Source organism: Camellia sinensis, chromosome 12 (genome assembly GCF_055761805.1).
Source record: "Camellia sinensis isolate YWXY chromosome 12, ASM5576180v1, whole genome shotgun sequence".
NCBI classification, from domain to species: Eukaryota; Viridiplantae; Streptophyta; class Magnoliopsida; order Ericales; family Theaceae; genus Camellia; species Camellia sinensis.
This window is the reverse complement of record NC_138972.1, coordinates 55,091,339-55,119,037: the sequence shown is the minus strand read 5'-3', so window position 1 is coordinate 55,119,037 and position 27,699 is coordinate 55,091,339. Positions and strand designations below refer to the sequence as shown.

Sequence of the window (27,699 nt, the reverse complement as noted above, 5' to 3'; positions counted from 1 at the left end):
TTTACACCTATTATTTTTATATTACAAAAAAAAATATTTGTGAATTTTTTAAAATTTTTTTATAAGTTTTAAATAGAATTTTGAATTATGTGTTTATTTATAAGTTGTAAATTTTTTTATCAAATTTCATATATCACATCACTCAATTCAAACTCAATTTAAAATTCTTTTCAAACCTCATAACCAAATAAATTTTCCACGCTTAAATTATAAATCTAAACCTCACAAACCCAAAATATAATTCATTAGCAAATCATAATCGTGAAACTCTGCCAAACATATGTCTCAGTACACGGTAACTTTTAGATACAGTAATACTAAACTACCTCATCTTCTCCAGCAAATCATAACCCTAACCATTGCCGGGAACCACCGCCTCCCACCGGCGCCGTTCCCTTCTGAGCCTCTCTCAACTTCCCACGGCCACCGCCCCTCCCCAGCCGACTCCCCCTCCCGCCACTGCTTTCTCCTCTAGGAGATTGAAACCCAGATGATGAAATGAGGTTTCTTCAAGCAGAGAGATGGGAAGTTTCTGAAGGTGGTTGCCCCTCTCTGTAATCTGTACAATACAGAAAAAGAAGCCGAGGATTTCATCTTCATCTCTAAATTTCAACAACCCTGTGAGTTTGTATGTACTCAGTACTCTGTATTGTGTATATATATATATATATATATATGCATAGCTCGGTTCGGTTCATCGAATCCAGATTCAACCCTTTTGCTGCATCTTCTTCATCATCATAATCAACCCCATAATAACCAACTATACTATCTTCTTTGTAAGAGGCTGTGATGATAGCTTTTTCTGGGTTTTCAAATCAGGCTTTGAGATTTGGATCCGTTTCATGGCGGGGCAACCCGGAAGGCCATTGAGAGAGAGAATAAGGGGGGAGAGAGACTAGATCTGGTTTTCTCTCTCTCTCACTAGGCAACCATTGTTGCAGCCATGACGGAGTTTTAACTCCATTAACAGCCTGGTATCATAGCAGATCTGGGCCTCACCCTTTTCTTTACCAGAAATTTTATGATTGTTTTGCACAATTTTTAAGATGATTGTTTAAAAGTGACAGTTTTACGGTTTTAATTAAGAAAATGGAAGTTACACTATGTTTGGGAACTTAGGAGAGAAAATCTTAGCGAATAAGAGAAAAGAAAAGAAAAGAAATGATTGTGATTTCTCTTCTTTTTGTTTGAATAAAAAAGAAATAAAAGAAATAAAATGATTGTGATTTTTCTCATTCTTGCTTGGTTAGGTTTCATTAAGAGAAAAGAAAAAAAATTATTTTATATTATATTATCAAAATAACCTTTTTATATTTTTAATCATTTTATTTCTTTTATTTTTATAGGGACAAAATTGGTATTATGAAAATAGTGATTTCTGTTCTCTCACAATCTCTCCACTTTTGGGAAGATTGAAAATGAAGCTTATAAGAGAAATGAGTTTCTCTCAATTTCTTTCAATTTCTCTCTACTTATCTTATCCAAACAAATAAGAGAAATACATATCACTCCATTTCTTTTCTTTTCTCTCCAAATCACTCAACTCAATCCAAACATAGTGTTAATAATTGAATCCTCTGTAGCAAATTAATAATTTTTTATTTTTCCCTTGAATATTTTGTGGAAGTTTAATGGCTATACTATGCGCCTGTTTGAAATTTTGACATTGACAATTAAAATGATAGGAAGATTTTGCAAAGTATACATACGCCTATGAAGGTGGTGATGATCGGAAGGGCCTGATTGCCGGTGGTCGTTTATGGTTGAGTTGGGACGGAGGGAGAAAGGAGGGGTGTGTTGGTAATTTAATTTGATTTGATTGAAGGATAGATTTTGCAAAGTATAGTACAATAAAATTCAATGTTTTTCGATTAGCTAAAGAACTTACTATTATTTTTTTGGGTGGGTATGACTTACTATTATTGCAGGTTGAGGTTGATCTTTATGTAACGAATGATAACAGTCAACCATTTTCACTTCAACATTGCTACCATTAGTATTGAAACAGATGTAGCATTGCCAACTGCAATCATTAGACCTTTGGATGATTCAATCTCAATAGATCCAAGTGAGATCTCTTGTACTAGGGACAATGAGGTGGCTTACAGATCGTTTCAGCTTCGTCGTCATTCAAATTTATTTAGACTTGTCCCGGAGATATGGTTGTAGCCATTGGCCGCTCCTGTGGTAGAACCCATGCGCTTATGGCTGCACCTGGCAAATTCAGGTACACAAAGTAAATTTACTTTACATGTTTTAATTTACGTTATTACAATTTTCTTACACAACTGAGAGAATGTAAGACATATCTTAGTGCATGTACAGTCTGTCAAAGATTAATTGTATACGATATCCATTACCTATATATTGCATTATTTTTTGTTGATCACAGTGCTTGTAAGTGCCTTAACAATTATTTACACTTGCTCTTTTTTCTTTCTGTGCAGTCTTGACTGCTGCAAATTTGATTGCAAAGAGCTTTTCAGGGCAAATTGCATTATTACAAAAGTAATAATTTTACTCTTTTTTCCCTCTCTCTTATATCTATATTGGTTTTGGTTTTAAATTAGTGGTGAATGATGATGAATTTTTGTCTTTTAATTTTTCTTGGTATGCTATACGCTAAGAAACATGGACACGGACACAATAATTTTCAAAAAATGCTGGACACGACACGTGGGAGACTTGTACAAAATGTATAATTTTATATATTTATATCTCATAGATATTAATATATCATTTATAAATAATAAAAATTATAATATAACACTAACTTCTATATATTTATAATGTTTTCCTTATGTTAAGTTATTTTTTTTAAATTTATAATTAGTTTCATGTGGCTAATCGATGAACACATGTATTTAAGTGATGGACACGTGTGTCCTTCAAGTGTCCGGGTCTAAAAATATTTGAAAAAAAATAGGGCATGTTTTGTCGAGTGTCAGACACGTGTCGGGAAAGTGCTGACACGACACGGATATGCCACCTTCTTAGAAGTGTCCGTGCTTCGTAGGCTATAAGTTTAGGGTTAGAGGTGGAGTAGATGTTAACCTGCCCCCACCCCTTCTTGCCCTTAATGGAACGAAGTTGGTAAGAGTTCAATAGGGTTAGGGGCAGATTTGGGATTTCGTTCAAACTGCGTTGGGATTCGGGCCAGAGTTCGCATTTGCCTTCAAAATCAGCTCCGAGTCTGGCTAGTTTATATTATTATAATACATGTGTAATCCTAATTTATTTCAAACAATTTTTTATATGTTTATATATATGCTGAATGTAGTCCACATTTAGGCAGCCAGTATGTGGTAGAATGTAGAGCATACATGGTGGAGTGCAATCCGTCCCTAGAGTGTTTTAGAAAATAATTGATGTACGCTGCGTGGTATGTATGAGTTAATGCACTGTGCTTTGGGTTTTATTTGAGTAGATTGTATGTATTTTTAGCAATCTTACAACTAATGATATATTTTCTTTGCTAGAGTGGTATCGGGGGACATCAATCGTTATGGAGAAGTCATTGGAGTCAATTTTTATGATGATGTTTGTACCCCTTTTCTGCCGATCAATATTGTTTCCAAATGCTTGTTGTGATTTAAAAAAAATGGGTATGTTCTCCAAATCATCATAGCTTCCATGTATGTACTTTGCTTATTATGTGTTGCTAGATGTCCTCAATTATGTACCCCCCAACCCTCCCCAACACACACACTGCTCTTACAAAAAAAGAAATACTGTAGTCTGAAGTTTGTTAGATCTTCTGTGAAGTAGGTACTGAAAAAATGATATATGGGAAGCATTATGAAGCCGTCTTGGAGGGTCTAATGGTTTGTATCATGGCGTAGGAAATCCCGTCGACCTTGGCTTGGCATGGAAATGACTAATCTTTATGCGGCAAGTGTGGGCAAGTTGGAAAAGATTATCTCGAAGTTCAATATCTCCAAAGGTATTCTTGTTGAAGAGGTATGTTCTTTGCTACACCTTATTTTAGATAGATGCTGATTCTTTTGGGGCAAAATCTTTTGGGGAGAGAAATGCTATTTATCACCGGATTTATTTCACCTTCTTATTTCACTTCTCATGTGTACTCATGCAATAAAAGCCACCTGTATGTGTAGAACCCACTTTATTTAAAACTAGCTTATCATGCTACGTAGGAAACCCGCATTAGAGGTGAAAAGTTTGGTGAAAAAAAACAGTGATATATAGCAGCCTTCTTTTTTGGATGTTCAAATATGACATAGGTACAAGAAATTTGAACGCACATCTAGAACATTGAGTTATTGGTGTCAGAACAATTGCAAATTGCAAAATATTTATTTAGATATCTTGTTTCAACATGGCGTACTTCTCTAGTAGAATGCTAAGTTAAGTGATATAAAGTTCTTCATCTTTTTTCTAGTTTTACTTTAGTGTTGGCATAAAAGCAATGAATTATATGTATATAATTTGGGTTTAATGTACCATTAGGGATAAGTTCACATGTCAAGGTATGGGGTTCTGCAGTTACAGTGTTTTTAAAGGCTCAAGGCGCACCAAGGTGCCGAAGGTCTCTTGGGGCTTAAGTGCAAGGCGAGACGCACTTCATTGCAGCAAGGTGCAGCTTTTTAGTAAAAAATAGATATATTAACATAGACTAATGATTTAGATATCAACATAAGAAAAACACAGAATTCACAACTTATAAACACCTAAGACAAATAATTTAAAAATAAAAAATAAAAGAACTAAAGCAAATAATAATTTTTCGAAGCCCATAAAAGATCAGATCATTCCAAATGCAAAATAATCAACATTCATCAAAAGCACCAATATTCAAGTTTAGTTTAACCATCTCAAAACATCAAAAAGGAGAGGAGAAGAGAAGAAAATTGGAACCCGGAAGGAGAAGGGAGAAAAAAAAAAACCTAACCAAATATATATATATATATATATATGAACCAGCGGGCTGGAAGAAGAAAAAAAAGAAAAGAAAAAAGAAGAAGATGATTTAGATGTATTGACCATTTTTTTTTTAGAGTTTTAACCAAGTGTGGCTGCACATATTTGTATTTGAGAACTGTTATCCTCTGTGGCAGCACATATAATTTCATCTATGAGGCACGGACACTTCAAAATAGGTGTTGTACCGGTGTCGGATACGAGGACACGTGCTGAACACGCACAAGACTCGCCATTTGGCATGTTCTAGTTGTTTTTGGTATGGGACACGACAGGGGACACGGAGGGACACAGAAGTGGACACAATAGGGTCAAAAAGCTCTAATCGGAACCCTAATCAGAAAGCTGTAATCAAAGAGAAGAGACCTAATCGAAGCCCTAATCAGAAAACCCTAATCAAAGAGAAGAAGCGACCTAATCTAGAATAAGAAGAAGAAAAAAAAAAAGACCTAATCTAGAATAATAAGAAAAAAGGGGCAAATTACAGAAATGGTCCCTGTAGTTTACCCGTTGTTGCATATTGGTCCCTACTCTTATAATTTCATCAATTTTGTCCCTACAGTTTGGTTTTCGGCTCTATGTGGTCCAATAGTTAACAGCCGTTAGATTTTTGGACGGAAACCCCATACATGCCTTGCACGCATAGGGCTTGCAAGGGCAAGGTTGTCATTTCGACCTCTGTTATCAGAATCTTACGATTCGCGATTCGATTCACGATTCGATTCACAATTTTTGTAAAATCGATACGAATCTATGGGTGAATCTATTTTGGAAGTGAATCTCTAGTGAATCGTACGATTCACAATCGATTCACGATTCGATTCACTTTTTACGATTCATGCAATTTTTGAAATTATTGTGTCCGACATATTTCGTCTCTTTTTTTGTCCATATTTTTGGTGAAAATTACATAATACAACTTCTAGTAGTGTTTAATACCAAAATAACTAACGTATATACATGATTTGTTGTTATTTTAGTAATTATGGAGTTTTTAATAGGATCCAATTGGATTTAATCAGACCCAACATATTTTTAACCTTTCTTCTCATTTTTTTTCCTTTAAAAAATCATAATATATCTTCTAATGATGTTTAAAATTAAAGTTAAACTATGAATTATCTATTGCTGAGATCAGTTATATCTTTTAAAATGTTTTAGGTTTTAAAATAAAAGATTCTAAATAATTCTTTCTTATTATTTGCTCACTGTTACTTAGAAAAGTATGTATACTTATTGTCCAAATATCAATATCGTTAATTATTATTACTTTAGAAATTGATAGTTTGTCTATTTGGTTATTATTTTTTTATTAAGAATGATTGATAAGACATACCTAAAAAAGAAAAAAAGGTAAGATGGTGATCTTACATAGGAACCTTTGTTACCTAAGAACCTATTAAACTACGTGATTATCATTCAAAATAATATTTTCATAAATTTAAGTCTAAATATTTTATATTCATAAGATATATTTAACATCTAAATGTGTAGATATATGTTTTAAGTAATTTAAAAAAAATGACCGAATCTTTACGATTCACGATTCGATTCGATTCGCGATTCGGTACGAGGTCATTTCGATTCACGATACGAATCCCGATTTAACAACTATGATTTCGACACCCCCCCCCCAACCCATTTTCCCGCCCGAATATGCAGCCCACATTATCTGTGTAAACAAATAGGGGATTAGGGTTAGGAAAGGGGTGAAGAAAGGGAATACAACAAATTGGTCAGAGCTGAGTCATGAATTCAGAAGGAAATCTGAGAAGTGAATCAAATCCATTTAAGTAAGAAAGCAACAAGCCAACTCGATGGCTTTTGAGAGAGGCTTCGTCTGGGAGCCCTCAATTTGGTATTTTACTTTTTTAAACAACATTTGTTTGTTTATGTATATTGTCATCTTCAGTTTTGTAATGTTTGATAGTGGTTGAATGGTGATTTATGTACACATATAGGTTATTGTAAAATTTAATGTATAAAGAGAAATAGAGAGAGAATAAATTGTATGTATTATTGATTGATTTATATTGATATCTATTACAATGATTCATGATTCCTATATATAGAAGAGGGTGAGTGTGTAGTAGGTAAGGAGTAGGTGAAGTGGAGGTGGTAGTGGTGTAGTGGGTTAGGTTTAGTGGAGTAGGTGAGGTGGTAGTGGTGTAGTGGGTTAGGCTTAGTGGAGTAGGTTTAAGTGGGTGAAGCAGGTGGAGAGTGGGTGAAGTAGTAGGTTAGGTTTAGTGGAGTAGGTTTAAGTGGGTGAAGTAGGTGGAGAGTAGGTGGATTTTAACAGCCCCCCGCAAACTCAAGGGGGATAGGAACTAACCAACTTGAGTTTGGAGAGAGTAACAAAACAAGAAAATACATAAAAATAAAAGAGGATAAGAGACACTGTATGGTCGTGTCAGACCATTGGTGAAGACACTGGATGGTGGTGTCATAACGTTGTAGAGGACACTGTATGGGGGTGTCATAACCATGTAGAGGACACTGTATGGTGGTGTCATAACGGTGTAGAAGACACTGGATGATTGTGTCAGACCAATGTAGAAGACAGTTTATGGGGTCATGTCGGACCGTTGTAGCAGACAATGTTGTGACAGTTGTTGTGACAGTTTACAGAGTCTTGCTGGACCCTTGTAGAAACTAACCGGAATCAATGTCGGGACAGTTTACAGAGTCTTGTCGGACCCATAAAGGAGCTAACCGAAATCAATGTCGGGACAGTTTACAGAGTCTTGTCGGACCCATAAAGGAGCTAACCGGAATTAATGTCGGAACAGTTTACAGAGTCTTGTCGGACCCATAAAGGAGCTAACCGGAATCAATGTCGAGACAGTTTACAGAGTCTTGTCGGACCCATGAAGGAGCTAACCGGAATCAATGTCGGGACAGTTTACAGAGTCTTGTCGGACCCCTAAAAAGTCGCACCCTCAAAAGGTGTGCCCAATCTTTCAAAAGGCGTGCCATCAAAAGGCGTGCCCAATCCATAAAAAGACGTGCCATCAAAAGTTGCGCCCTCAAAAGGCGCGCCCACTTCATCAAAAGTCGTGCCCGACAGAAAGCGTCGAGCCATCAAAAGGTGAGCCGGAGACGCGGCGAGGCACGTGAGCGACAGAGTGGCGTGTCGGCCGCGTCGTCAGTGTCAATATAAACCAATGCGGAGGCTGTGCTTGAGGCAGAAGCGAAGACAAAAAAACCTGGGAAAAAACTTCTGAAAAACTTTTCATTTTCTGAGAGAGATATTCGTTTTTCTGAGAGATTGCCTCTAAGAGCTGCAAATCTTGAAACACTCCCCTTCCGAACATTATCAGTCTGAAATTGCTATTTCGCTGAAACACTCAGCAACCCAAAAAACATGGCCTCTTCTTCCCGTTCAGCTACCCAGAATATGGCCTCTTCATCCCGTGGTCTACTCACTCTCTTTCCTGACCTCAACGAGTCAACAAGAGAGATAACTGGTGCGGAGGCCCGTGAACCTCAACCAAACACCTCTGGTTTTGCTCCGTTGAACTTTCCGATGCGTTCGGTGGAGCAAAGAATGGCAGTGCAGTCGGATGTGGAGGCCAATCAGTATACATTGAAGTCATGTGTGGAAACCATGACTGCGGTTACAAATTTGTCGAACCGGCTGCAGAGTAGGACAAATGAGGTGCAGCAGTTAAACGCCCAACTGGCTCTGCTCCAACGCATGTATAAGGATGCGCGAGCAGAGTTAAGTGTGCTAAAGGCGGAAAATAAGGAGCTGAAGCGGAAGGCCACCGTGATGTTCCGATTTGGAGGTCCACCGTATGCTGTAGTGGAGGAGCAGGGAGGAGGCAACTTGCTTGGTGGTCTAGGAAGCACGGAGGCAACACCGGCAAGGACCACCCAGGACGGAGGCAAGAAGAAAAGACCGGCGGCTGAGTAGAGAAGAAAAATCCCACTGTGGGTGTGGTAGTTTTGTTTTTGTTTGTGTGGGTTTTTTTTTTTTTTTTTTTTTTTTTATGTAAAAGTGTGATCGGGGTTGATCCCCTGATATGAATAAAATGACAAGGTTGTGGAATGTTGTTGGTGTTATTTTGTGGTGTTGTTTTGTTTAATAAGAAAAATAAAATAAAAGAAAATAATGGATAAAGAAAATAGAGAAAAATATTTGTGGATGGGTGATAAGAAAAATAGCAGATTTTTTTTTTTTTTTTTTTTTTTTGGTGGAATATAAAATAAATAATAATAAGAGAATGGAAAACGGGTGATGCTTACTAACAAGGGATAGGGAAAATATATTATAATAAAATATATATATATATATATATATATTAAAATAAAAGAAAAGGGTGAAAGAACGTGGATGAAATAAATTAAGAGAAAGGAGAGATATGATTAAAGTGGGTTTGAAAGTGGGAAAAGATGAGAGAGAGGGATGTCCAAGAAGCTTGTGCTTTTGATAGTTACACATTACCCAAGCTGTATGTGAAGATGCATGTTACTGTCTTACACTTCTGCAGGCTTGGTATTCTTTGTGGGGCACTTGCAACACGTGACATTGAAAATTGTATTCGAAAATGATGACATCTCCAACATGAAACGTCTTGGAAGCAGCCCAGGCCTTGTAATCAATATTCCCAATGATGGTTCAACCAGCGGAGTCCCCAACCTTGTACACTGCTGCCATTGAAACCTTCAAGCCAGCAAACATGGCTACCAACAACAGAGCCACAGCTCTACACCCCACACCCAAATCCATGGCTAAGAGAGAGAGAGCAAATCGGGAAAAAAACAGCAGTGACGAGCAGAAAAGCAGCGCCAGAAACGCCAACGACGACGACGAGTAAGAGTACAACCACGGATATGTGAGAAGCGAGGTGAACGGCGATAGAGGCTAGACGATGATGCGGGTGCCGCCGCCGACATAGCGGAGGAGGGGTGTAAGAAAATGTTGAAGAAGTCAAGGTATGTGTAGAAAATAAGCGGAATAGGTTGAGGTCTGGCGGGCGGCCAAGGCGAGGTTGCCGCCCGCCGGTGAAGCGAGAAATAGTAAGGTCTTAACCTTGCTCTGATACCATGTAAAATTTAATGTATAAAGAGAAATAGAGAGAGAATAAATTGTATGTATTATTGATTGATATGTGTTGTTCTATACTGTCTATTACAAATGGTTCCTTATATAGATGAGGGTGAGTGTGTAGTAGGTAAGGAGTAGGTGAAGTGGAGGTGGTAGTGGTGTAGTGGGTTAGGTTTAGTGGAGTAGGTGAGGTGGTAGTGGTGTAGTGGGTTAGGCTTAGTGGAGTAGGTTTAAGTGGGTGAAGTAGGTGGAGAGTGGGTGAAGTAGTGGGTTAGGTTTAGTGGAGTAGGTTTAAGTGGGTGAAGTAGGTGGAGAGTAGGTGGATTTTAACAGTTATTTATATTTAGATTCACCTTTTTTTTTTTTGGTTTTTTTGGGAACAATCTGAGCTACATGCTTTCACATGATACTGATAAAGATATATATACATATGTTGGTTTTTTTGTTTTGTTCCCTCTTTTGTTGACATTCGTTCCCACAAGAATAGACATGCACATGGGGACAAGTAATCAACCCCTGACAAATTTTGATTAATTTTTATTTATTTATTTAATCTTACAGATCCAGATAGTGATTACTTTACTTTAAAAATGCATCACGGGGGAACATTTATATGTAATCCAGATAGGTTATATGTGGTGGGGGGAAGAAACATAGTCAAATACTTTGACTACTGCAAAGATGATTACATGAGTATGTTATACATCGAGGATTTGGTCGAGAAATTGGATCGTATTGGAAGCATGTCATATTACTACAGAATGCCTGATAAAGATCTTACTAGTGGGCTAGTCAATGTAAGGAATGACAATGAGGTGATGGGTATGCTGAAATTCTTAAATAGAAATAGGCAAATTGATTTCTATTTGGAACACTATCCTAAAACACAACCTAGTTCAATACTGATTGATGACATTGATGAGTTGTTTGGAGGTCAAGACGAGTTTCATAGGTATATGGATGTAGTAGAAGCTCAGTTCCAAAAGAATGGTGGTGGAGAAGCTGAGTTAGAGCAAGGTAAGGGTGTAGCAGAAGTTAATGATTTGTTTGATAGTGGATGTGATGAAGGTTCTCAGACAGAGTCCACAGATTTGGAGGACTATGAGGATAGTGAAATTGATGAAAGTGAAGATGACATGCTATTTGAAACTCATGTGGATAGGAATGTGGAATGGGGTGGTTTAATTAGGAATAATGTGACTGATGAAGCTTGTACTCATGAAGCTGGGGTTGGTTTAACCAACAATCAAGCACAAGTTGAAGAGAGGTGGGAGGATGAGTCAGCTTTAGATGAGCTTAGAAGCATTGATTCATCAACTGAAGGTGAGGATAATGGAAAGAAGAAAGAAAGGTACCCTCAATTTAATATGTATACAGATATGGTTGAGCCCCAATTTAAATTTGGGATGTTGTTTGGGACTTCCAAAATCTTTAAAGATGCTGTCAGACAGCATGCTATAAAGACTGAAAAATCAGTGAAGTTTGTGAAAAATGACAGCCGTAGGGTGAGAGCCACCTGTAAACCTCCATGCAAGTGGGTCCTTTTTGCGTTTAAAGTTCAACGGGGAAATAGTTTTCAAATCAAAACCTACCACCCCACACACAATTGTGGCAGAGTTTTCCATAATAGACAAGTCAATTCAACTTGGTTGTCCAAGTACATGGAGACACTTAAGACCAACCCTACATGGCCATTGTCTTCTTTCCAACAAGCTGTGCAGGTGGACCACAAAGTTGGGGTCTCAGAGTCGACTTTATAGGGCCAAGAGGAAAGCACAAGAGCTGATTGAGGGCAGCCATCAGGAACAATATGCAAAGCTGTGGGATTATTGTGAAGAAATTAGAAGATCAAATGTTCATGAGATTCAGCTAGAGGATGAGGATGAGGACGATGTAGGGAAGTCCAGATTTGAAAGGATTTATGTATGTTTGGGGGCTTCTGAGCAAGGCTTCATTGCACGTTGTAGGCTATATATTGGAGTGGATGCTTGCCATTTGAGAGGTCCTTACAAAGGGCAATTGCTTCAATCTGTGGCCATTGATGGTAACAATAACACTTTTCCAGTGGCTTTTGTTGTAGTGGAAGGGGAAACAAAATCCTCATGGAAGTGGTTTATATGAAGTTGCAAAGGTCAACCAGTTGAAGGCCAAAGCATGGCAAGGAGGATAATTTATTTCACTCTTAAGAGGATAATTTATATGAGGCATTGATTGATTAATTACATTACATTTCACCATGTTTGCAGGTGAGGAAGAATAATAGGTCAAGTCAAGTTGAAATACCTCCAATGGCTACTGACCAAAGCATGGCAAGGAGGAGTAAGGCAAAGGTAGCTGTTGTAGAAGGTAGTAGCATGGGCACCAGGGCGAAGATAGCAGCTGCAAGACCTAGTGGCAGTCAACCAAGCATGGCACCAGTAGTGTTATTAAAGGCATGACCGCACTTCAAACCACATCATGACTACACCTTAAATCACATCATTAAGAAGGGAAGTTTTTGTAATTCTCTACATACATAGGATTTAATTATAAAAAGTTATATAATACATGTCACTATATGATGAGCCTAACTTTGGTGAAAATAATAAGGTCATCAAATGAATGAGGATATTGCTGGTATACTCTATTGTCTTGACCTTAGTTGCAGGAATCGCGCAACTAGGTGGCGATTCTAAGTAAGAATCGCGATTCCGTGATTCCGCGAAAGAAACGTGTAAGAATCGCGTTTCTGTGGAGAGAGAAACACGATTCAGTCCAAGATGTGATCGTAAAGGAGAGAGAGAGAGAGAAACCCTAACCTGATCGATCGTCTTCGTCTCTGAGGGCTTCGATCTTCGTCACTCTCTCGATCGTCTTCGTCTCTGCTTCTCTCCCTCTTCATCTCTGTTCGTCGTTCTCTGCTTCGTCTCTGTTCTCTGCTTCTCTCCCTCTTCGCGTTTGCTTCGTCTCTGTTGTCTTCACTCTCTCTCTTCGTCGTTCTCTTCACTCTCTCTCTTCGTCTCCATGTAGTAATGTTTGATCATATATATTATACATATAACATATAATATATATAATTTATCATATATATAATATATACATATTATATTATATATTATATAATATATATAATTTATCATATATATATATGTAATAAAATTTATAAATTATAATTTTTACCATATATAATAAAATATTCAATTATTATTTCTTAAAATATGATATATAATAATAATTTTTGTAAATTATTATTTCTTAACTTTTTAACATATAATAAATAAAATAAATCATCCTATTATTTAAAAGAAATCTAATTAAACCATATATAATAAAAAAATTATAAAATAAATTATCTAATTTTTCTTTTTATTTATTTTAACATAATTTATTATTTCTTATTTATTGTAATTTTTTATTTATAATATATAAGCGCTCCTAATTTACGACTCCTCTAAGTGGTCACGTTCCCCAGCTCCCGCTCCCGCTCCCGCTCCCGCTCCCGCCCCCGCTCCCGCTCCCGCTTCGTGCAACTAAGGTCTTGACTTATACATTCTTAAATTTTTATTTATTTTTGGATATATATATATATATATATATATATAAATTTTGGGTATGTTTACTTAAATATTATTGAACATGCTTGAAACTCACAACATGCTGTAAAACCCAATAATTTCACACATCAACAAAGTATGATTGACAATAATGGTACACTTATCACATTTGTTTATGGGCAAATTTCAGTGATAGTCCTATAGTTTTCTTTAACCTTCATTTTCGTTCTTGTCCTTTGAATTGGAACACATTTACCCTTCCATTTAGTTTTTTGTTTCAAACAAGGATAATAGATGACAGAGGATAACTTTTTGGACGGAAATTGCTATTGTGCAATGTATGTAATCAATTTTTAGGGATAAAATGGTCTTTTATCTCTCTCCCCTCTTTCATCTTGCTCTTCGTGTTATCTCCAAACCACAAACCAAAATTTCCATAACCACACCCACCACTAAATCTCCTCCCTCCACTTCCTCTCACCATGACCAATCATCACCTCCACACCACCCATTCCCCTGCTACACCACCAAACAGCACCTCCCTCCATTACAAACCCACTTCCTCACCACTATAAGCCCATGCCCAACCTCCTTATTGTATGCAAATGTTAAGCACATGCACATCCTTGTCAACCCTTAATTTATTTTGCTCAAACGCAATACAATATATATTTCAAAATCCTTCTCAACAATTCTAAATCATTATCTGATTTAATATATATACTCAATCAAAATTATCACACTTTGTATGCAAATGCTGAGGGATTTCTAGTTATTTCTTTTGTGCCATTATAGGGAGAGAGTGAAAGAGAGTTTTATGTATGCGTGCTTGTGTAGTATGTCCAAAATTGGCTAAAGAAAAGCGCACAAATACATCGTGGACTAAAATTTTATAGTGAAATTTAATGCAAAATCCTCCACCACTTCATTTAAATAATGAAAAACAATAAATAATGGCTAATCACATAATTAAAAAATAATAACAATACTTGAAGGATTTCTTAATCACAATTCTCTTAAAAAATCAGAAAAATTTACATTAAAATTAAATCTATTCAATAGACAGCATAACAGAAGTTACAGCAAGAATATAAGTATAAAAACAAAAATTGAGAATGTGTGATTCATTAGTGTTGTTTCCGTCCCACAAAACATGGGACAAAGTGGTGCAAGCTCAATGGATTAAAAAAAAAACAACACAAGAAATGCACAACAATCAGCAAATTACTGTTAAGAATAAAGAGGTAGATATCCAGAGAATTTCAAGAACCTCAAAAGAACCTAAAAACTTTTCATTTTTGACTTTGCCTATTTCATTGTTCACATGTGCATAAAAGAAGTAACTAAATCATGTCTTAGCAAGAAAAAGGGAAAAAAAATAAATAAAGAAAATCACATATCCAGATCTGATCAATTCCCCATACTGCTGCCTTGTAGTCTTTCCTTACACGTAGGCACTTAATTTCTTTAGAAAATGAGGACGGATGGCAAAATCAAAGTCATCTCTGAAAGCTATCAACCCAATAACTTTTCCATTCGAGTCAAAAACAGGAGCCCCCATTGAGCCATAAGCCGCACGTATGTTGTTTATCTGAATTACTGTCAAGTTTATACTACAACACATTAAAGTGTGGAAATAATGATGGTCAGGATTAATAAGAAGAGCAAATGTCCCTCTCTTAGGTTTAGCAACTTGTCCCATTACAAAAGTATAATCGAGTTGGTTAGGGTGAGTTATAGAAAATACTTCCATCCCAATGTTTTTACAATTTTTACTACCGAATTTACAGAATTCATAAGAATGAAGTCTCGTATCTATATCCTTAGTTTTCAAAATAGCTAGGTCATACTGGGACGCTCTAAAAAATACATCAGCTTTTTAAAAAGCTTTACCTTCCCTGCGACGTACCGTTACCAAATGTGCACATGTCAAAATATACCCATATCTGTTTATCACCACACCAACACCGTGCTTGTTACCATCCTCCTCTGACGATCTTGGAATAATCGGCCGTGATGATACAACCACCACTACCTTTTTCATCCGGTTGTACAAAATCTCTCAATGTTGTTGGATTGGCATTGGCATTGGCATTGACATTGCTGTCCTCATTCGCTTTGGCCTTTGACTCCACATGCGTTTACTTTTCATGGAAAGGATGAAAATTCTTTTCATGGCGGCGTTGTATGAGACCTTTTCATCGTCTTCTTCGTCTAGAAAGGGGTCTTTAATGCAAAGACAATATTCCAATGCATAAGACAACTAGATTCAATCAAAACCTTAAAAAGGGTTGTATCTAAAAAGCTACATTGGGCTCTTCACCATGAAAAGACCCTTTTTTAGAATCTGGTTGAATTTGGTTGTCTTATGCATTGGAATATTGCCCTGCATTAAAGACTCCTTTTTAGACGAAGAAGACGAGGGAGAGGTCTCATACAATGCCGCCATAAAAAGAAGTTTCATCCTCGCCATGAAAAGTAAACGCATGAGTCAAAGGCCGAAGCGAAGGAGGATAGTAATGCCAATGCCAATGGCAATCCAACAACGTTGAGAGATTTTGTACAACTGGATGAAAAAGATGGTGGTTGTTGTATCATCACGGCCGATTATTCCAAGATCGTCGGAGGGGGAGGATGGTAGCGAGTACGGTGCCGGTGTGGTGATATACAGATATTGATATATTTTGACATGCGCACATTTGGTACCTGAGGGTAATGTTGTAACGACACGTCGCAGGGAATGTAAAGCTTTTCAAGAAGTTGTGGTATTTTTGAGAGCGCCCCAGTATGACCTAGCTATTTTGAAAACCAAGGATATGGATACAAGACTTCTTCATTCTTGTCAATTCTGAAAATTCGGTAGTAAAAATTGTATAGACATTGGGATGAAAGTATTTTTTATAACTCACCCTAACCAACTCGATTATACTTTTGTAATGGGGCAAGTTGCTAAACCTAGGAGGGAGGCATTTACTCTTCTTATTAGTCCTGACCATCATTATTTTAACACTTTAATGTGTTGCAGTATAGATTTGACAGTAATTCAGATTAACAACATACGTGCGGCTTATGGCTCAATGGGGCTCTTGTTCTTGACTCGAATAGAAAAGTTATTGGGTTGATAGCTTTCGGGGATGACTATGATTTTTCCATCCGTCCTCGTTTTTTAAAGAAATTACATTCCTATATGTAAGGAAAGATTACAAGGCAGCAGTATGGGGAATTGATCAAATCTAGATATGTGATTTTTTTATTTATTGTTTTTCCCTTTTTTTTTCTTGCTAAGACATGATTTAGTTACTTCTTTTGTGCACATGTGAACAATGAAATAGGCAAAGTAAAAAATGGAAAGTTTCTAGATTCCTTTGAGGTTCTTGAAGTTCTCTCGATATCTATTTTTTTATTCTTCACAGTAATTTGCTGATTGTTGTGCATTTCTTGTGTTGTTTTTTTTTTTAATCCATTGAGCTTGCACCACTTTGTCCCATGCTCTGTGTGACGGAAACAACACTCATGAATCATACATTCCCAATTTTTGTTTTTATGCTTATATTCTTGCTGTAATTTCTGTTATACTGTCTATTGAATAGACTAAATTTTAATGCAAATTTGTTTGATTTTTTAAGAGAATTGTGATTAAGAAATTCCTTCAAGTATTATTATTATTTTTTATTTATGTGAGTAGCCATTTATTGTTTTTCACTATTTAAATGAAGTGGTGGAGGATTTTGCATTAAATTTCACTATAGAATTTTAGTTCACGATGGATTTGTGCTTTTCTTTAGCCAATTTTGGACATACTACACAAGCACGCATACATAAAACTCTCTTTCTTTGTCTCCTATAATGGCACAAAACAAATAACTAGAAATCCCTCAGCATTTGCATACAAAGCCTGATAATTTTGATTGAGTATATATATTAAATCAGATAATGATTTAGAATTGTTGAGAAAGATTTTGAAATATATGTTGTATTGGGTTTGTGCAAAATGAATTAAGGGTTGAAAATGGATGTGCAGGTGCTCAACATTTGCATAGAATAAGGAGGTGGTTGGGCATGGGTTTATAGTGATGAGGAAGTGGGTTTGTAATGGAGGGAGGTGGGTTCGGTAGTGGTTTTGTGATGAAGGGAGGTGGCTGTTTGGTGGTGTAGCAGTGGAATGGGTGGTGTGAAGGTGATGATTGGTCATGGTGAGAGGAAGTGGGGGAGGAGATTTAGTGGTGGGTGTGGTTATGGAAATGTTGGTTTGTGGTTTGGAGATAACACGAAGAGGAAGATGAAAGAGGGGAGAGAAAGATAAAAGACCATTTTATCCCTAAAAATTGATTACACACATTGGACAATAGCAATTTTCGTCCAAAAAGTTAACCTCTGTCATCTATTATCCTTGTTTGAAACAAAAAGCAAAATGGAAGGGTAAATGTGTTGCAATTCAAAGGAGAAGGACCAAAATGAAACTTAAAGGAAACTATAGGACTATCATTGAAAGTTGCCCATAAACAAATGTGATAAGTGTACCATTATTGTCAATCATACTATGTTGATGTGAGAAATTATTGGGTTTTATAGCATGTTGTGAGTTTCAAGCATGTTCGATAAAATTTAAGTAAACATACCCAAAATTAATATATATATACATATATACATATAAATCCAGAATTAAATTACAAAATAAAAAAAAATTAAGAATGTATACGTCAAGACAATAGATAGAGTATGCTAGCAATATCCTCATTCATTTGATGACCTTATTATTTTCACCTTATGAAGCATGGACATGGGACACGGCGATTTCAAGAAAAGGGGGGCACGGACACGCGGGGGACACGGCAAATTATTATTATTTTTTTAAATATATATTTTACGTATTTGCTATGTATATTAATTTTATATTACCAAACAATCAAATTTAATAAAAACTAATTAATTTAATGTGTATTTTATTCCATTTATATATTATAAACATATGTTCTATATATTGTAAACATTATATAAAGACAAAATTAAATATATAATAAAAATAAATTTACAATATGTAAATTTATAAAGAAAAAATTAAATTAAAATATACAATATATATATCTAATCATCAAATAAATAAAAAATAAAGAAGAAAGAATATAATATATATAAACTAAAATTATAATATATATATATATATATGTATATTTATATATAAATAAAAATATCTGATCACGGAGGAGAGAAAAACGAGATAGAAAAGAGAGAAGACAGAGACGAGAGAGGTGAGAGGTGAAAAGAGAGAAGAGAGCAAAGATCGATGAGACAGAGAGAGAGAGACGAGAGAGATGGAGATCGACTGAGAGAGGAGAGATAGACGAGAGAGAAGAGAGAAGATTGAGAGAGAGTGAGAGAAAGAGACTCTGAGAGAGATAGAGAGATTGAGAGCGACGAAGACGAAGATGAAGAAGACGATCGGAGACCAACCACCGACCATCGACGACCCACCAGCGAAGAGCTTCCAGGTATGTCCGACGAGCCTCTCTCTCTCTGTGTTCTGAGTTCGATTCTTGTTCCGATATGGACACGAGTGTCCCTGCCGTGTCCTCTACAAAAAAAATCATTAAATTAAAGGAACACGTCATCTGGCGTGTCCTCGGTGTGTCCTCGTGTCCCCGGCATGTCCGCGTGTCGGACACCGCCACAGCACCGATTCTAGAGTGCCCATGCTTCATAGTTTTCACCTAAGGTGGGCTCATCATATAGTGATATGTATGTTCTTATACAACTTTTTATAATTAAATCCTATGTATGTAGAGACTTACGAAAACTTCCCTTCTTGATGATGTGATTTAAGGTGTGGTCATGATATGGTTTGAAGTGCGGTCATGGGTGTGTGTCGTTTTAGCCATTTGAATGAAATGTGTTCTTTGATCTGGTTTGTACCCACTAGAAAAATTATACACTATTTTAAAATGCGAAACACCTTGGCATCAATGTCACTTTGTTTTCAAGTGTGGCACACTGTTTTCCTGTAAATGTGAAACGCCTTGATGTGTGGGTGTGTGAAAGTAATTTGTCATGTAATACTTCAATGGAATCTGCCAAAACTTATATGCAAAAATATGTGTGCATATGCCTTCTTTTGCTGTATAAATGTGTATTAGTTTAAGCATATGCATTGCATGTCATTAAATTTAATCTTGCTGCGTGTAAATTGTGATTGATTGGATAAGTTTGAACAGGTTCCATGTGTTTGCTATTTATACTTTGATGAACACCGTTTTGGTATTGGCATGGGTTCCAGTGCTCCATTTTTTTGTGGCCATGGGTTCCAGTCATAGATCTAAATTTCCGTTCTAGTCATAGATCCATTTTTCGAACCACCGATTAGGATATAGACCGGTATAGCAGTGGGAATGAAATTCGCAGCCGTAGTGTTTGAGTCCTCATACGTGCCGGCCTGAATCCGATACATACGGCGATACAGTCCGATACGCGTTGGTTGTCGTCGGTACGGATGAAAATCAGCGCAGAAAACCTGCAAGATCTAAGCTTCTTTGGGCTGTGGAGTTCACTTCGATCTTCAAGCTTCTTCAGAGAAGGTTTGTCCTTGAGTTGCAAATTATAATTTGTGCTTATGCTCTGTTTTTGGCGAGTTGTTGTGCTATGCTCTGTTTTTGGTGAACCTGCTGCTATGCTTTGTTGTGCTAAATGTTTAGGGTCTTTTTTTTTTCCTTCTATTTATTTGTTTATACACCTACACTACACCACTGTTTATATTAATATTGTTAAAATTTATCAATAAACCTACCACCACTACCACCTCACCTACTCCACTAAACCTAACCCACTACACCTACATCTATATAAGGAACCATTTGTAATAGACAGAAAATATCAATACAACATAAATCAATCAATAATACATCTATTTTTTAATACAATTCTCTATTTCTCTTTATACATTAAATTTTTACATGGTATCAGAGCAGGTTTAGAACTTAGAATATTCGCTTCACCGGCGGGCGACAACCTCACCTTAGCTGTCCGCCGGACCTCAACCTATTCCGTTTATTTTCTTCACATACCTTCCCATCATTGTCCAAATACTTTCAGACTATGTCTCCATTGTGAGTCTTGAGAGCCTTGACAGCTTTACCCCTTGATACACCTGCCTGTGTCATCACCAAATCAATGTCACGTGGCTCCACCCCAGTCTCGTCAATCTCTCCCTCTTCAATGTCAACTGGAACGCCCTTCTTCTGAGCTCTATCAACACAATCACTCTCTCTGCCGCGACCATGGCAGGACTTGCAGCAAGCAATACTATTGCTGCCATTGGAGTGCCACTTTTTGCTTTTAAATTGTCATCAACACTCTTGTTTCAGCCACAGGGATGTTGATGGTGATGAACAAGCTCCAACCATCACAACTTGCTGAAGAACAGCGCAGCGCTGCCCGGTTGTTTAAGCAAATCTATGGAAAAATTGAAATCATTCTGGCTCTTCGCGACGTCAATAAAATGATGTGAATGAGGCAATGGAGAAGGTTTTGGCACTTGACAAAGCATACCCACTTCCCTTACTTGGAGTCATGCTTGAAAAGTTTCCTTTAACATTTGAGCCTGCTGTTTGGTGGCCTTCAAAACTTGCCCAAAATGAAAGAAAAGTATATGAAGACAGAGAGGTTAATTTGAAGAAGAGGGAGAGGAAGGACAAGAGAAAGGCTGCAGATGCAGCTGCTGATAAGAAACAAAAACGGTTCAAAGAAGCGATCTACTGCTCCTCTTTAGTCCTGTGTTTAAGCTCACCTCAGTTGGATCTTCTTGTTTCTCTTCTTTTTTCCGTCTCACTTTTCTTTGATAGAATGCGATGATTATTGTTCTCTCTCTCCTTGTTCTGTGGATAGCCTCAGGCACTCTCTCTCTCTCTCTCCACTCAAGGACACCCACTTTTCTTTTCTTTAAACAAAAAACCCTCTCTCATATCAGAGCCACTTTAATCATATCCACCACCATTCACCTATCTTTATCTCTTTTCTCTACAACTCTCACCCGCGCACATGCTTTCCTCCTTAATATATTATTATTATTATTATTATTATTATTATAAAAAAAATAAAAAAATAAAATAAAATAAAATTATATATATATATATATATTTCTATTTTTATATACCGCACACCGTTGCGGCTTTCAATTATATTCTTATTATTTCTTTCTTTCTTTTTCTTTCACATTATTTTTAATCTTTTTTCAAATTCCTTTCATACCATATAGCTTTGCACACCAAACCAAATTTTATTCATCTCAGGGCTCAACCCCGATCACAATTTTACACAAAAAAAAAAAAAAAAAAAACCTAAGATTTGTTTTCTTTTCTGCAGGCGGCCACCCACCGACCTCACTTCTTCGCCTATTCCGCCGGTCTCTTTTTCTTGCCTCCGTCCTGGACGGCCCTTGCCGGTGTTACCTCCGTGTTTCCCACTCCACTGGGCACGATCACTACTCCCTGCTCCTCCGCTGCAGCATATGGCGGCCCTCCAAATCGGAACATAACGGTGGCCTTCCGCTTCAGCTCCTTGTTTTCCGCCTTCAGCACACTTATCTCTGCTCGCGCATCCTTATACATGCGTTGGAGCAGAGCCAGCTGGGAGTTTAACTGTTGCACCTCATTTGTCCTGCTCTGCAGCCGGTTCGACAAATTTGTAACCGCAGTCATGGTTTCCACACATGACTTCAAAGTATACTGATTGGCCTCCACATCCGACTGCACTGCCATTCTTTGCTCCACAGACCGCATCGGAAAGTTCAACGGAGCAAACTCCGGGGCGCTTGGTTGAGGTTCCAGTGCCACCGCACCAGTTCTCTCTTTTGTTGACTCGTTGAGGTCGGGAAAGAGGGTGAGCAGTCCACGGGAAGACGAGGACGAGGCCATTTTCTGGGCAACAGCGTGTTACAGACTATCTCTCTCAGCAAAACGCACTATCTCTCTCAGCAAAACGAAGAGTTTTTTTTCAGAGGTTTTTCTCAGTTTCTTGTCTAAGCCTCTGCCTCGGCCTCAGCCTCCGTCTTGGTTAAATAGCCGAGGTAGCCACGCGCCTCGCGCGCCACTTGACGCCAGCCGACCAACGGGCGCGCAAGCCAAGGCGCCCACGTGCCTCGCCATCATGTCCGGCACATCTTTTTATGGATTGGGCACGCCTTTTGATGGCACGCCTTTTTATGGATTGGGCACGCCTTTTGATGGCACGCCTTTTGATAGATTGGGCACACCTTTTGAGGGTGCGACTTTTTAAGGGTCCGACAAGACTCTGTAAACTGTCCCCACATTGATTCCGGTTAGTTTCTACAAGGGTCCAGCAAGACTCCGTAAACTGTCACAACATTGTCTGCTACAACGGTCCGACATGACCCCATAAACTGTCTTCTACATCGGTCTGACACCGCCATCCAGTGTCTTCTACAACGTTATGACACCCCCATACAGTGTCCTCTACAACGTTATGACACCACCATCCAGTGTCTTCACCAATGGTCTGACACGACCATACAGTGTCTCCTATCCTCTTTTATTTTTATGTATTTTCTTGTTTTGTTCCTCTCTCCAAACTCAAGTTGGTTAGTTTCTATCCTCCTTGAGTTTGCCGGGGGCTGTTAAAATTTATCAATAAACCTACCACCACTACCACCTCACCTACTCCACTAAACCTAACCCACTACACCACTACCACCTCACCTACTCCACTAAACCAAACCCACTACACCTACATCTATATAAGGAACCATTTGTAATAGACAGAAAATATCAATACAACATAAATCAATCAATAATACATCTATTTTTTAATACAATTCTCTATTTCTCTTTATACATTAAATTTCTACAAATATATATATATATATATATATATATTTTTGTTAAGCAGAGCAAGGAAAAAAAAAACAAGAAAAATAAATATTCAAATCAAATCTATCAAAAGCTTGGATTAGTGGAAAGGTTTGTTATTGGTTTATTTATTTATTTGTGTCTTGCTTTGGTGTAATTGCTTAAGATTTAGATTTATTTATTTTTTTTAAATGAGGTTTATTCTCATCAGATTTTTATTTTTATTTTTATTTTAAATGTATTATTGTTACCAACTAAATTAGAATTACAATAGTTGTCAATTGAAAACTGTTATTGTAGATAATTGAAAGTTATAATTGAGACTAAAATAAATATATATCATTTAGTTGAAAATGAGTCAAAAGTGCTCTACATATCAAAATTTTGATTAAAATGTGACAAATTAAGGCTAAAAGAGTCAAAAAAAAAAATGCATAAAATTAAGTTTTAGAGGGATTGCTAATAATTTTTAAAATTTTACGGCCGCGACACCTGATTCCCGATACGTACCGGCCGATACTACTGATATCCATACTTCGCGATCGATACCGATACCGTTACGTTACCTGATACCGCGATTTAGAACTATGGTTCCAGTGATCAAGAACACTATTTTGGTGTTCTCTTATTTTGATGTTGTGTTTAACCCTTGCAAGTAATAACTCCCAGGGCCTACAATCCTGCCATACCATATTTTAGGTTGAGTTGTATTTCTGGCTAATTCAAGAAGGGAGGATCAATGTTTCAAAAGTCCAGCCATCCCAAAGTTATGTGTAGGATTTTTTTTTGTTCTTTGTTTTTTGTAACCTTTTATCAGTATGTGTGTTTATTGTGTATTGGGTGTTGTCTCTTTTGAATTGATCATGACATTTTAGAGAAATAATTGCCTCTCACTTTAAATAAATAAATATATATATATATATATATATATAATAGCCCTTTGATCTCATGTTTAGCTCAAGGAACCACTGACATGTAACTATTTTTTTTAATTTAAAAAAATTTCATTTGGTCTAATGAAATGGTTAATGTTGTTGTTAAAATTACATAACCAAGCACTTTTAGGTTGGGGAACCACTAACATGCAATGACCTTTTAAGCAACTACCAGCATGCAACAACCTCATGTCATGTAAATTGTCTTCCAAAAAAAAAAAAAAAAGAAACTGCTCCACTCTTATAGGTCGAGGCCTATTTTTTACTCATGATATCTGTTTTTCTTATAATAAAATGCTCGTTTCTCATATTGGTATGCTTTACTCATTTTCTTAATATGAAGTTTTTATTTATTTATTTATTTTTTTATACCTCTCTAATACTTTCGTATATATAGGTTACTTTCTTCAAGCCAAGGCCATACCCCTTGATCGACTGAGAAAGTGTGGATGGATCGCTAGCTGGAGATTTTTTATGCATCCATTATTGCCACAGAATCCCTTGGTCTTTGCCATTGGAACCCTAGGTTGTTGTCGAAGCCCTTGGTCAGCTTTCTTTCTCTCTCTCTGCATATGTTCTTAAGCTTGCGTATTTCCTAAAATCTAGAGATGTTATGCCATATTATCTATTTTCATGCTTGTTGTGCTTTGTCTGGGAATTGGCTTGCAAGCATGAGTCATCAAATTTACTTGGTACTCTATTTTTTTTAGCAATTTTTTCATGCTTGTCCCAATCTAACTTTTCCATTCACTGCATAAGTCCAAAACCTATTGATACTCATATGACTATTCATTTTCAGAACCCCCTTGTGGACATAAAAGTACCTGCATTGGCATTTCTTCCTTTAGTTGCGTTTGAAGGAGGAATGAGGAGAAACATACCTAAGTTTGAGGTGCAATTTTCACCATTCGGAATCTTGTGCTAAGCTATTTTGTCTGCTCTTTACAAATACTTTGAATATATTGAGTTCTTATTAGTTTGGTCGTTTAACACCCAAATATGCTATTAAAAATATGTCAATCTTGTGTTTATGTTCCATGATTGGATTGCAAGATCTTCTTCACCAAGATTGAATTTGCTATTTCATTAATGTGTTATGGTTATGTTTCTAAATCTATCTCTGTATGTTTGCATTTTTATGTAATGTGCAGTCTAATTGATATGATATTTGAATTGTTAATGAGTGTTGACACTGGATTACCATGAACAAAGTTCTCATATTGTTGAAACTACTTTATAAATAATTTGCATTGGGAGGATAGAAGTCCTCAAGAAGCATTATACAAAACTTCAAGGGTGGTGTTTTGAACAAAGAAACTTTAGTTTCTTTGCATGGTATGCTTGTTGGGTGGTTTGTTTGAATTGGTGCAAATTGAGCTGGAAGTTCCTTTAGGCACAAATAACTATTTGATGCATTATGCTCATTTCAAAGCACATAGAATTGGAAGAAGAGACACTTTTCATCCATGATTATCAAATTTCAAGGTTAATAGGTGAACCTCCCACATGTGTTGTTGCAGTGGCCTAAACTCTCAGTGCGAATTAGGATTTTGTTATTATGTGAAGAACGTTGGCATAGTTGAAGAACCTGGTGTGCCGAATCTGTACTTTGTAAGTTAAATGCCTTGGTCAGGAAAGGTGGCCTCTTGCAGCAAAAAATTGACACTATAGCATAAATTAATGCTGCAAATTCTGTTTATTAGAACTGTTATGATATAAATTGTTTAGTTTATTCTGAAAATCTACTATTGCCGTTCATTGTAAAAAAAAGAGTGATTTTTTGTTTGTTTAGTTTCTCTATGATAAAAGTATGATTTTTTTTTTATTTGTCATGATTTCAGCTATTAAGTTTCTCTATTTTGTTTTTGAGTTATTTGTGGCTGATGTTCTTCTCCAAAGTTGTTTCATATTACTATTCTTCTTAACTCATGACAATGTGCTTTGAAAATAGTGTAGAGCTTGAGGGTTGTCCTGTTCATATTATTTTGTTACCTTTGGTTTGCATCTTCTGCGTCATCACATATTCAAAGTTCGGTGTGTGTGCGTGTTTTATTTTATTTTTCTTTCACAGTTGCAAGTTGCAGCTCAGAGTAATAATCTCCATCTAAATGTTGATGTGAGTCTCAAGGAATGATGACTTTTGTAATCAACATTTTGAAAATTGAGCCATGGGAGTTGATTGGATTTAGTCTCGAGTTGTATTGAGAGTGGTGAGAGTATAGAATGCAGTTATCAAGTTTAGTTTATTAATTGTTCGGAAAAATTGTCTGCAAAAGCAGTTATTGTTTGAAAACAATAAGTTATTTTGAATGATAAAGACCTTCCCATGATTGGCTGCAGGATCAAGCAAGAGTACAAGCAGCTGCAGAAGCACTTTGCAAGAAGTTTCATCCCGGGGCTTTCTATGAAATCAATTGACTCGAGGGGGTGAAACTGCTCGCCTTTGAAGCATAGCCTGCTCGGGCATTGACTGAGCTTTGTCATAGCTGCGTCAGGCAGCCTTTCTATTGGGGATTCAGATGGTGGGTGGGTGGGTGACACTAGAATTGCAACAGGGGAAAGGTTTTTTATTTTTATTTTTATAATAAATAAGAAAATAATTAAATCTCAATGTTTTATGTGTAGTGAATGATATATGGTTGTAAACAATAGAAATTGCATGAATATCTTAATTAGCGGACAGGTCATTCTGATACACTTGGTTGGATTTGCAATTCCAGATAGAATGAACACACCTTTTTTAGTGTATGGCTAAATTAGTCAATTAATTTGATCACTATGTATCTATTTTGGTACATTTCACAATCAGTAGAGAGCTCTAGCTAGAAAATCTTGAATTTGAATGTGACAGTTACGAATCCTTGACGATAACGCATGCAATGTTTGATAGCTTTATAAACCAAAATCTCCTGCAGGCCCCCTTTGTTTCTTGTTTCCTAGAATGTCCACCAGGTATTAACATTTTTTTGTTTCCTGAGGAGCACAAAAAAATAAGATACAATTTATTCATACATCTAGTAATATCCAATAAAATTAGTTTCTTGCATAACTCGTATAAATCGTTGGAATTATGAGATGAGCGGTTTAGATTATCATTGCGAGCTTAAAATGAGCCTAAAAAATTGGAGTATGGAAGGGATCAATTTTTTATTATTTGAACATTTGATTCACTTAATCATAATTATCACCAATAAAACCTTAAAAATAAATGAAATGATTTTGAAACAAATAATTTAAACAAAGGCAATAGTGGTAAGAGCTCTTCCGCAAAACAATCACAAAAAATGATGAGTTGAGTTGTATCACACCTCGTTCTCATTTTGAAATCTTTGTTTGTTCGTTCGTTCTTCAGATCTGTAACTGGCTTCATTAGGTTTGGGGTTTTG

General features: G+C 36.7%; 1 protein-coding gene across 13 annotated transcripts; it reads left to right on the top strand.

Annotated features, from left to right (window-relative positions):
* Positions 1 to 248: 248 nt before the first annotated feature.
* Positions 249 to 27,061, top strand: LOC114258340 (uncharacterized). 13 transcript variants are annotated; one of them, XR_014346392.1, is made up of 7 exons: positions 1,791 to 2,230; positions 2,451 to 2,511; positions 3,846 to 3,963; positions 19,734 to 20,093; positions 24,711 to 24,839; positions 25,113 to 25,205; positions 26,654 to 27,061. XR_014346392.1 is itself a non-coding variant. In XM_082898641.1 (6 exons), the coding sequence occupies exon 6, from the start codon at positions 10,582 to 10,584 to the stop codon at positions 11,749 to 11,751; it is 1,170 nt and encodes a 389-aa protein (XP_082754767.1). In that variant the 5' UTR covers positions 249 to 538; positions 1,689 to 2,230; positions 2,451 to 2,511; positions 3,483 to 3,608; positions 3,846 to 3,963; positions 10,553 to 10,581; the 3' UTR covers positions 11,752 to 12,042. The 13 variants fall into 13 exon arrangements, 6 of the variants coding, with proteins under 6 accessions (XP_082754767.1, XP_082754768.1, XP_082754771.1 ...); XR_014346390.1 differs by having other exon boundaries at positions 24,711 to 24,858; XR_014346394.1 differs by lacking the exon at positions 19,734 to 20,093 and adding an exon at positions 3,483 to 3,608 and having other exon boundaries at positions 24,711 to 24,858.
* Positions 27,062 to 27,699: the final 638 nt, after the last annotated feature.